Raw genomic sequence first — 11,852 nt, forward strand, 5'->3', positions numbered from 1 at the left:
TCTCTAGGACTGACCGGTTTAATCACCTTGCAGTCCAAGGGACTCGCAGGAGTCTTCTCCAGCACCATAGTTCAAAGGCCTCAATTCTTTGGCACTTTGGGATTGTGGTAATTGACTGACTCTATGATGTGCCTTGCTTAACAACCGTTTCATACAAATGACTGTGATTCTGCCTAACTGTGGTCATAAATCTACAAATCTTTAGCAATTGTTCAATTAGAACTGTGGTGAGTAACTTTGCAATCGACCCTGGCACTTAGGACATTCACAGGCCTGTAAAGCAATGGACATCTGATTTAAGATCCTAAGCTGGGTTGTCATTTCATTAAGTGACCGTTTTTACTTAATGACTATATTGCCTGTCCCAATTGTAGTTGCTAAACAACTACAAATCTTTAACTGCTACCTTTTGACTCCCTCCCACCTCCAAAAACGCAATCAGAATACTTGAATTTGTACTATTACAATGAAGACGATTTTCTATATGTCAACAAAATAGTCACCCTTTGCAAAATAAGGTTTTATTTTTTTAATTAAAAATACACACTTTACATAAAAACATATACTATAAGGTATTATTAAATGTCAAAAGCAGATTTCTTCACAGGAGGCAACGCTGATTAAATACATTTCCATGCAACACAAAGATAAACTTTATTCTAAAATGAGTGGTGGGATTCACATCCAAAATTTTGCATTTGAAAAATTACTCTCATTTAAATCATGCCAGACAAGATAAAATTCAAAAGAAACAGATCAATGTTATATCCAAGTCACAGTTTAATAGCTCCTGCATGCACAAGCAGTCAGCACTGTCAAAAAGTCCATTTATAATAAATATTTCATTAAGAAAATATACAAAACCTAACTAGATAAGCAGTTCAATTTCTCTTCAACATCAGTGAGGGATGTTGTCTACCCACATAAGGTGATTAGCTGGAGGACGGGGCAGAGGGCACAGAGCTATTACTCTGATGCCACTTAACATGCTGGCACTGATGGCAACTTTCTCATTTTGCTTAGAGGCCTTGTACTCTTAAAAGAAGAAAAGCAGTATGGGCAGTACTGAGCTTCAGATTTAGTGATATAAATCAGAGGTGATATTCAGCAGGTTCTGACCAGTTCTGGAGAACCGAAAGTGGAAATTTTTAGTAGTTCAGAGAACCAGTAAATACCACCTCTGATTACCCCTGCCCCATCTATTCTCTGCCTCTCGAGTCCCAGCCGATTAGGAGGGAATGGGATATTGCAGTAACCTTCCCCTGGAGTGGGGTGGGAATGGAGATTTTACAGTATCCTTCCCCTGCCACGCCCAGCAAGCCATGCCATGCCCAGCAAGCCACGCCCACAGAACCAGTAGTAAAAAATTTTTGAATCCGACCGATGTAGACCACAGGTAACCGAGCAAGATTTGATTGGGTTCCTGACATTATAGCCAGTCAGGACTTATATAAAGGCTACAAAATTATATTGTTTTATATAATTTTATTAACCGTATGGCTATAAGAACAAGAGTAGTCAGCCCCTGTGGTCCATGTGGCAGACAATTTTGTCTCTGAAGATGGTAGGTAGAATTGCTGCAAAACATCAGGAAATCTGTTCCCTAAACGTCACTAAATCTTGAAGCACAATACTGTTAAACAGATACTGGCTGTGAAAATCTATACCCGGAAAAGGAAGTTAGTATTTGCAGAATCCCAATACATTGAGTTAAAATCCATTAAAAAATGGCTTTAATATAGAACAGCCATCTATGGAGTCATGACCAAACTGAAACACAGCAATCCTGGAAAGTGTTATCCAAGCCATCCTCTTCAGCACCAGCCATAATACAAAGTATATCCTCCACCATTTCAATCAAATTCACCCGGCTCCTGAAAGATCATCCTGATATACTTTCTTTCACAGAACTTGAGCTAACAGAGTAGAGTACATAATGGAGTATTTATTTTGGAAAACAGTTTTAGAGAGTATGTGGCTATATCCATGCCAACTCAATCAATATATTTTTTGGCGTACATTCAATTGTGTCTGATTATCAGAAACTGCCTGGACAAGTCCCTGAAATTTTCAAGATTTCAGAAATGGCTTGCCATTGCCTCTTTCCTAGGGCTGAAAGATCAAGTTCGCCCAGCTGGCTTTGTGCCTAAGGTGGGACTAGAACTCACAGTCTCCAGGTCTCCTTGATACCTTAACTACTACACTATCCTTAACAAAGGGTAAAACAGAGCCTTTAAGCTAAGTACATCAGCCCCATCATTTATATTGCATGATGTAACTCAGTGTTTCTCAACCTTGTCAACTTGAAGATGTCTGGACTTCAACTCCCAGAATTCCCCAGCCAGCGAATGCATTCGCTGGCTGGGGAATTCTGGGAGTTGAAGTCCAGACATCTTCAAGTTGACAAGGTTGAGAAACACTGATGTAACTGATACATTGCATGCTAATTATTTTCAGACCTCCTTTGTTTTTTATACAAGGAGCTTATATATTATTCCTTTCACTTTTCCTGCAAAAACAACTCTGAGGTAGGAAGCCTGAGAAAGAATGACTAGTTCAAAATCACCCATCAAGTTTCTAAGACTAATCTGAGTCTTCTCACTCATAGTCCTACTCATTAGTAAGATGAGAATTGCAGAATAAATAATCAGAATGCATTTCCTTAAGATTACCAAATTCTCCAAAAGACAATAGAAACTTAATACCTGAATGGGAGAACTGAAGAAGAAGCAATGTTATATGTTTGTCATTAACATAACATATCTTAAAACCTGCCCTGCATTTTGAAGCTGTTTTTATGCGTAATTCTCATTAACTTCAGCTATTTGAAGGGAATTGTACTCACTTCCCATTTATGAATTTTATTTAAGTGCAAATATAAATCCTTTCTAACATTGCATTTTTAGTTGTAAACAGTGCAAATATCACTGTTAAGAGTGTTACATACTCAATATTTCTGAGAAATTCCTGATACAAAACAAAGTTATCAATGACTCAGGTTGATGTGCATATAATTGTAATGGTAAATACAAAATAAACATTAATTCAGAACAGTTTCCAATAATTTACCTAAAGAAATAGAGATCATAAACAAAACTTTGCTTTCTTCAATTATTGTTTACTATTTTTACTGTTTAAATCAAATTAAAAAATAATATTCTTAGAAGTCAATAAGAAAGATACTAGATTTAACTCAATTTCCAGAATATGTTTAAAAGCTTTTGTAACTTCTTATTCACTCAAAAAAAGAGATCAAATAGCATACTTTAAAGTTCATATCTGTTTCTGGTACTACTTAGAAAAGAGTAAATTGGGGGGAGGGGGGAGAAATCCTACTGAAAGCATAGTCTCCTGCGTAAGAAAATAAAGTGAGATCTACGACCAAGCCAGTATGCATGTAACAATACAGCAAGTGTTTTTAATGATGATCTCATCTTCAAAAGTGTAATATTATATAAAAATATTCTATATCCAGTATAATTTATTTGGAACATGGCTTTCAGGAAACCACTTATAAAAAGTAGCCCATAAATGGAATTCTCTACTTTAAAAAAAAATCTAAAATCAGAAAGGCATTTTTCAATAGAATAGGAAGATTTTCTTCTATGTTAACAAATATTTAGAATACTTATTATCTTAAGTAGAAAGAAAAAACACGTTATAAAAATATTTGATAATAAAAGGATATATATACCACGGTAGCATAAACCCTTAGGCAATTGCAGTCCAACTTTTGACTTTGCCCCCATAATAAATCCTGAGACTATTCTGATATTGATGTTACCTTACTTATATGTTTTGTCTGTAAAAAGACTTTTACATAATTTCTTTTGTTGGAAAAAAGCAGTTTTAACATTTTTTTTAACAAAACAAAATATTTTTTAGACAATGTAGTTTTACTCCTGCTAATTAGTGTTATGCTTCTTTAGAAATGGTAATCTTTATAGGAACAAAGTTAACAAACATTAAAATTTTGTATGTGCATAATGAAACACAAAAATTGGCACAGGATTGAATGTGTACACAAACTATTACTATGCATACTGAATGTCAAACTATTATAAGTAGTCCTCAGGTTATGACCACAATTAAGTCCAAAATTTATGTTATTAAGACATTTAGGTGAGTTTTGCCTCAATTTATGACCTTTTTTGCCACAGTTAAGTGAATCACTTGAGAAGTTGATAATTAGTTAAGTGAATTGGCTTCCTAATTGACTTTGCTTCTGAGAAATTCACAAAATCTGATCACATGACCTTGGGACACAGCATCGGTCATAAGTATGAAACAGTTGCCAAGCATTTGAAATTTAATCACATGATCATGTGGATGCTGCAAAGGTCTTAAGTGGAAAAATGGTCATAAGTCACTTTTTTCATTGCAATTTTAGCTTTGAATGGTAACTAAATGAACTGTTGTAAATTGAGGACTACCTTTACTGTATAGTTTCAGACAAAACCAGTTTACCATTTGTAAAAATAAGAAATGACTTATCAGTGAAGAAAAGGTTTAAAATACAAATGTTTCAAATTAGAGGCATACTACAGTAGGTCCTTGACTTATGCCAATTAAGCCAAAGTTTCTGTTGCTAAGTAATACAGTTAAGTGAATTTTGCCCCATTTTATGATCTTTCTTGCCAGTTGTTAAGTGAATCATGCAGTTAAGAAACATGGTTGTTAACTAAATCTGGCTTCCCCACTGACTTTGTCAGATTTTTGCAAAAGGTGATCACATGACCCTGGGACCCTTCAACCTTTTTAAATACATACCAGTTGACAAGCATCCAGATTTTAATCACGTGATCATGGAGATACTGCAATGGGTGTGTAGAAATCAGCCATAAGTCACTTTTTGCAGACTTCAAATCACTAAGTGAATGGTTGTAAGTTGAGGACTACCTGTAGTCAGTGGTGGGATTCAGCCAGTTCGCACTACTTCGGGAGAACCGAAGTTTTGAAATTTCTGAGCAGTTTGGTGAACTGGCTGTTGGAAGAAATCATTAGGGCAGAGAGTTGGTTGTTAAATTATTTGAATGTTACCATTGCCTATAATCTGGTAAGAAGGATAAGTACTCTTTGATGTGCGATCAGAATTTCCTTTGTAAGTTATTGCAGTTATAAAATGTGACCAGATTGATTTTACACCATTTTCACCAATGCTTAAGTGAATCACCACAGTTAAGTAATTCATGTGATCAATAAGCAGATCCACCATGCCCAATGGACACTTTTAATTGAAATCAGCTGGGAAGATAAAAAATTGTGATTCCCATGCCTGCAGGATGCAGCAGCCAGTCGTAAATGCAAGCTGATAGCCAAGAACCCAAATTGTGATCACATGACCACAAGGGTGGTGTGCCAGACATTAAGCACAGGTTGTAAATTATTTTTTTTCTGGCCATTGTAACTTTGAACCGTTGTTAAACAAACAGTCGTAAGCTGTGGACTCTCTGTACTTAACTGTTTCACATACTGGAAGACAAACAGCGCAATAGCATTTTTCTGTACTATGTTTTATGGAAGAAACTTGAGTTCTGTAAAAGTAAGAGGATACTACTAAAGTTTGTTGTTTATAAATTTACAAAAACTGCTGGTTTCAGAGGCCCGTAAAAATTTGCAGTCGCTTCTAGTATTTCAGCCTGCTCATTCCCATTTCCTATCAATCTAAGTAATGGAAGTAAAAGTCACCAAACTACACACACCCTTGCTATAGTTGCAGAAGTTTCTAAGCTGTGGGAAAGCACTTAACTTGTAAATGGGGGAGAATACGCAAAGGGATGCTTGGCTTTCTTGACCCATTCTTTTAAGAAGCACACGTCACCACAGGGATGTCAATTTCAATGGCAGAGTGCCGTGATCGCGCAGCATATGGCTGGGAAGCATAGCTGTGCACACTAGGGGCATGAGAATATAGAGGCTGCCAGAAAGGGGAAGGTAGGGTCTTGCATGCACAGTACCAGAGGCATAAGAGAATAGCTGTAAATAATAAGCCACCTGCACTGGCAATAGCAATGTAAACAGAAATGTCAAAGGTGAAAACAGGCTCATATTTTTGATTCAGCTCTCTATTATAAAAGATGACCCAGACTGATGGTATCAGGCAAATGACGCAAGCAAGAAGAAAGAAAAGGCCGGCCACAAGATGGCAGCCTGCACTATTGATGAGGCATCTGACCTGCTTGATGTTGGGCACGGTGGATACAAAGGCTGTGTTACACATGCCAATTAAACAGAGAAAAAGGGCCAAGACAGTGGTCAACATGCTAATGGGAAGAGCCAACTGGAGGACACGCAAATCTAGCTGGTCGACTGTTTTGTACCACTTGGTGTCATAAATGACACAGTCTTTGCTCCCATCAAAGCGAACACACTTAATCCACAGCCCGGTGTAAACGGTCACGTTCTTTTCATTTTTGTTAAAGGTGTAGAGTCGTATTTGTCTCCAGTTTGGAAGCAGTGCGGCAGCAATGAGTCCCGATAAAGCAGCTGTTCCAGAGAGGAAGGCTAGGACCGTCGCAGCATGAACGTCCCGGCAGCCCATTGCAATGGGTGAAAAAGGTTCCTGGAAAAATTGGGAAAGAGCACCAAGGAAACTTGTATGAAGAATTCATTTTGGTGTGATGAAAAACCAAGAAGAAATGGTGGATACAGCTGACCTTGAACGTCAGATTCTTTGCAGTAAATGATTCAATGTTATCAGCGTATCACCTATTGGTAATCCTCAACTTATGACCATAGTGGAACCTGCCCATTTACAGCTGCAGCTCACAATGGCCAATTCATTTAATGATCTCCCATTTTTATTCTCCCCAATACACTGTTACAGCTTGGGTGACCTAGTGGTGCGGAAGGCACTTGGAGGCCCAGATCTGCCTGCTCCAGGCCTCCCAAGCTCGCCACGCCATTCCTGAAGCATCTGGTGCTCCACTTCCTGCCCCTAGGGATTCCTGGTCAGTCAGCCCCGGAAGGGACCCTAAGGAGCCACTTGTGCACAAAGGACAGGTAGAGCCTGTAGGTCAGTGAAGGCTAACCTTTTTATCATTGTGCGCCAAAAATATGCATGCGCGCACCCATAATGCAATGCGTGCATGCATCCATAATGCAATGCGTGCATGCATCCATAATGCAATGCGTGCATGCATCCATAATGCAATGCACCCGCGCACCCATAATGAAATGCATGCACAACCAACATGCACGTCCAAACCCCTGCACATGCATGTGCGACCACCCCGTGTGCAACCCGCCCTCCATGCATGTGTGCATGATCCCTGCACATGAATGTGACCCCCGTGTATGCATGGCAGAGACCCCAAAACCAGCTGGTTGTTGGGAGGCGCACACCCATGTGCAGTGGAGCTGAGCTGGGACGATGGCTCGCACACCCGCAGAGATGCACTCATGCCATAGCTTTGCCATCAGGGCTGTAAGCCAATGGGATACTTCCCATTCAGCAATTCAAAGGATTTGCAGGACTTGGCCTGTTTCCAGCCAGGCCACTTAATACAGCCTAAAACAGGGCAATAGAAGCCACCAGAGCAAGAAACTGTTAAATCTAGGCTCAGTCTACTTCTTATCCAGCATCCCAGGGGCTTACTAGTCTTGACCCTACCTCACATTCAGCTCCAGGTCCCAACAGCACCAAATTTACCTTTTTGGTTTTTTTGCAGAGTAGCCTGGCTGATGCAATGCAAGACTCAGCTTTCTTGCAAAGCTTCTGGCCTCATGGCAACTTCATTCTATTCTACAAGCAAGCAGTACTGCTCAAGACACTGTTGGGATTTTTTAAGGCAGCTCCACAGCTAAGCTTTGGAGTAGCCTGAGGCTTTCAGGGACCTAACGGTATAGGTGAGGAAGATAGCTTTGGGGAAAGGGAGGTACTGCAGTTTCCTGTGGTTGGTCATAAGGGTGAATAATGGCAGGGGCACTGAAGTGGCTGTAAGATTAAGGCAGGGTCATAAATACCTTTGGATGGTCTGTCGTAGCTTCAAACAATTGCCAAGCTGTAAGTCAATGGCTACCTATAATATATTAAATTTGGTCACAAAAAGCAATGCAAATAATCAATATAATTATTTGAACTGGTTTCTTAAGAGCCACAACCCTTATTTACTTACTGAAAATAAGGTCAAGTGAATTAAATTGACTGTCAAGTAAATGAGCATATTAAATAAGTTTCTACTTCTTGATCTACATTCAATCATATTCAACCATTTAATGGCAAAGGAATGTAATTTTAATACAAAAAGCTATGTTACACTAAAATAATTCCCCAAAAATGTAAAAACTGACTCAATTACCGAACACTTGTCTATTTGTAATTTTAGCTATTAGTACAAGCACATACAGAATTTGCTATCTGACTTTTTAATTAAAACTAATTTGCACTGGTCTAAGCCTAACCATGTTATTATTAGTTAAGATATAAGCCAAGGTAAGTACTATTCCTCAGCCCTGAGAATGGAATTTAACTTAAAGCTGTAATTAAATTCAGATTAATAGAAGAACTCACATATGTAGACCAATGTTTCTAGAGCAAACATAGCTTTATTTTGAGTCAGTGGCCATGTTTGCATACATTTATAACATAGGATTCAACTGAAATTCAATTTATCATTAATAAGCTGAATTTTAGCATACTTAGGCCATTCACTTGCATTTTGCTCCTCGCATTTGCATGATAGTTAAACATACAGAAAAACAGCAGCTTAGAATGATGCCCAAACTCACCCTGGAATCTTTGTTCTGCATGAATGCAAAAGAGTGCAGTTAACCATAGCAACTCTAAAATACTTCAATTCCATTTTAAAAAGTACCCACACCTCAGCAAAATATTTAATTTCAGACATTTTTGTTTCTTAAGTTTTCTTTTCATTAATCTGTTTCATTGGCAAACTTCTTTTTGAAATGCCTGGCCCTTTACTATTTTTAATAGATACATAGATAGATAATAGATAAATAGGAAATTTCCAATTTATAATATTGCTCTATCTAGATGCACAGCTGTCCTGGAGTTGTGCACTTAAACTAAACATAACTTAAATATTACACTGAAGGAGAGCTGTCACAGTCATTTTTAGCATTCGCGATAAGTTGGTGAATCACTGTGAAACATAATTTTGGATCAGATGACTTGAAAACACTTTCCTCTCAATTGTTTCACTCACATTTTTATATATCTGTGGTACAGAATACGAACTGAAACTAAGATGCTACACTCTTCAATTTATCCTGCAAGTGCTAAAATGAATGAAACTGACTACCACCAATTCCTTACATAAAGAAAACATATTTTAAACAAATTTGTGTCTTCAGGCAAAATATCTAATATAGATGCTAAATCTATAAGAATAAGTAGCATCAATATATCCTTCATTACTTTTCTCCAAGACAGTATTTTCTCAAAGGCAATATTTTAGGTGAACACTTTATTCTGCTCATGCTCCTCAACATTATGTTGAAGGCAGATTCAAAAATGAGTTTGTATTGTTTGCAAGCAGCAAATTCAAATGTCTCAGTAAGACATACTTTTTCTTAATTTCCAGTTGCAAGAATGGTGTGGATACCCATAACTATATTGTAGAAATGTGTCCATACAGAGAATCCAATGCCAAGTATATAAAGCATTGCATAGACATTCAGTCCCTAAATATAGTAAAATGCAGTTGCCACTCTTTAACACATGAAACAAGTATCTTAACATACTGAAAATCAATTATTTTCATTAAGCTTTTCTATAGCTTCATGTATCTACTGTGGTCCTTAAAATGATCATCTGCCCCCCAAAACCCCAACAGTCATTCATAATTCTAAGTATTGTGAAGTATTCAAAATCATTGAAAGAGCATAAAAATACACACAATGTTTTCAACATAATATATCTCAAATCAGAGTATGGAACCAAAATAGACATGACACAGGGTATGCATACCTCATTCAGCCCCCAATCAGTTCTATAAAGTATATGAATAACAAAGCTAAGAAAAAATATTGCTATATGGTAAGACACTTACTTGTACACTGTTATCTAACTTTCTTCAGTTCCAATTACTGTAATCAAGAGAAATTAAAAATCATTACCAAACAAACATTTAAAAAGAACTAAAAAAAATGAAGTATTGTATTTTGTTTACATTGCTGTTTATGGCTAAGATGGTGAAAGAAACTCACAGCCAGATGAGTTAAATTACGATTCAGGACAACATATAAATACCTATTTGAAACATGCAATTAAGAGACAATATAATTAGAGTTCTACCAGCCAACTTGATTCATCCTCTGCCTCAAAGCAGCCAATCAGAACATTTGTAAAGACTATTTAAAGATAGGGGTGTTGCCTTTCACAAATTTAGCCAATTTTAACTAAGTTCATATAAATCAGATCCCATGACAACTTGTAACATCAAATCTTACAAAAAGGTAACTATATTTTCCCCCTCATCTATCCCATCAAATATTTTCATAGGATGGCCTCTAATTTTAAAGAAATGTAAAAACTGTTTTCTTCCAAGTATTAAAATATTTAGCTTATGGGGAATATGCTCTACTAGGCAGGCAACAAGATCCCCTCCCTTATCATTCAAACCAGCCACGCTGGTTTGAAATTCTGGATCTTGTGCTTCAGGAACATCATTGTTATCATAATTACCCAATTTTGCATTGGCAGATAAGCCTCTGACACTCAATGAGGCAGAGCTGCAGTTTAAGTATAACAAACAATCGTAATAATCATGATACAATCGCATTTCATAGAAATGAACAATACACAGATAAAAATATGACAAAGCCTTAGCGATCTGGACCGGCAGGAAAGAAAGCTCATTAATGTATAATGAAAATTATACATTTGTTGATAAATAGATAGGCAGACAGCAAATCTCCCCTTTCTAACCTGCTTCCCACGCACAATGCACACACTTACAAATACCGAATCCATCTTCGATCTCTCGGATTTTCAGGAAGTGGCTGCCTTTTCCAGGTCTGCCCAAAGCTTCCTGGGACTGTAGTTTGTCTCCACAGTTCTCTTAGTTTCCAGGTGCTTTCAAAGACTACAATTCCCAAGATCCTCCTTTAATAGCTCTTACTGAAGTCTACACCTTCCCGGCTGTAATTGAGATTGTCCTATGAGGACGGGATCGGGGTTAATTGCCAAAAAGAAGCAGTTTGCATGAAATGAGCTATCGCCTTCAAGATTTTTTAGTTGTTAGGGCTGTTTTACCGCAGTTTTTTTAACAAGCCAGTGTGAATTCTGCGAATGGATTTTTACCCTAAAAATATTAAAATGGATGTCTAATTACAAAATATACAGATATGACAGTATTTCTTTAAGTCTTTGTGACGCTTTAAGTTTCATTTGGAAGAGGTGTTTTTAATGAACATTAATACAATTATCGTTAGGACAAAAAAACAGTTCGTTCCTGCAATGCATCCGTGGACTGATTATTGATTTTGAGCTGTTAGAACTCACAACTCTAGTTTGAACTGACAATAGCCAAGTTTTAAAGCAGTAGCTGATTTGGCATTAGAAAGACAGCAAGCTGCTCTTGTTTAAAAAGGGAACGCGTGCACAGCCAAATCTTGGATTTGGGAAAAATTGACATGATGTTTTACAGGAAAGTAAAATGGGAAGGCCATCTCACACAAATCTGAATATGGTGCAATGGGTGTTCTTGATTTTCAGCAACTATAATAAGAGGGATGCCAAGCATTGCCAAAAAGGAATAAGTCTACCCGCCCTGGGCCTTCATTTTGCTCATCTCCACCTTCAGAGAATTCACATCATAACTAGATGAAAGTTTATTCAGAAGCTAGTTCTACTGGCTAGATAAAACCAGCCATTATATATCTAATGA

The 11,852-nt window shown here is 37.5% G+C and overlaps 1 protein-coding gene across 8 annotated transcripts; it reads right to left on the bottom strand.

Moving 5' to 3' along the window:
• Positions 1 to 2,385: 2,385 nt before the first annotated feature.
• Positions 2,386 to 11,226, bottom strand: CLDN12 (claudin 12). 8 transcript variants are annotated; one of them, XM_014051554.2, is made up of 5 exons: positions 10,922 to 11,226; positions 10,014 to 10,050; positions 8,731 to 8,745; positions 7,966 to 8,021; positions 2,386 to 6,562 (listed from the first exon to the last, which is right to left on the bottom strand). In XM_014051554.2, the coding sequence occupies exon 5, from the start codon at positions 6,539 to 6,541 to the stop codon at positions 5,804 to 5,806; it is 738 nt and encodes a 245-aa protein (XP_013907029.2). In that variant the 5' UTR covers positions 6,542 to 6,562; positions 7,966 to 8,021; positions 8,731 to 8,745; positions 10,014 to 10,050; positions 10,922 to 11,226; the 3' UTR covers positions 2,386 to 5,803. The 8 variants fall into 8 exon arrangements, with proteins under 8 accessions (XP_013907029.2, XP_013907032.2, XP_013907026.2 ...); XM_014051557.2 differs by lacking the exon at positions 8,731 to 8,745; XM_014051551.2 differs by having other exon boundaries at positions 7,966 to 8,745; positions 10,922 to 11,225.
• Between the last annotated feature and the right edge of the window lie 626 nt (positions 11,227 to 11,852).

This window comes from Thamnophis sirtalis, unplaced genomic scaffold (genome assembly GCF_051295495.1).
Source record: "Thamnophis sirtalis isolate CommonGarterSnake01/CBP01778 unplaced genomic scaffold, rThaSir2_p1.2 scaffold_4, whole genome shotgun sequence".
Classification (NCBI taxonomy): domain Eukaryota; kingdom Metazoa; phylum Chordata; class Lepidosauria; order Squamata; family Natricidae; genus Thamnophis; species Thamnophis sirtalis.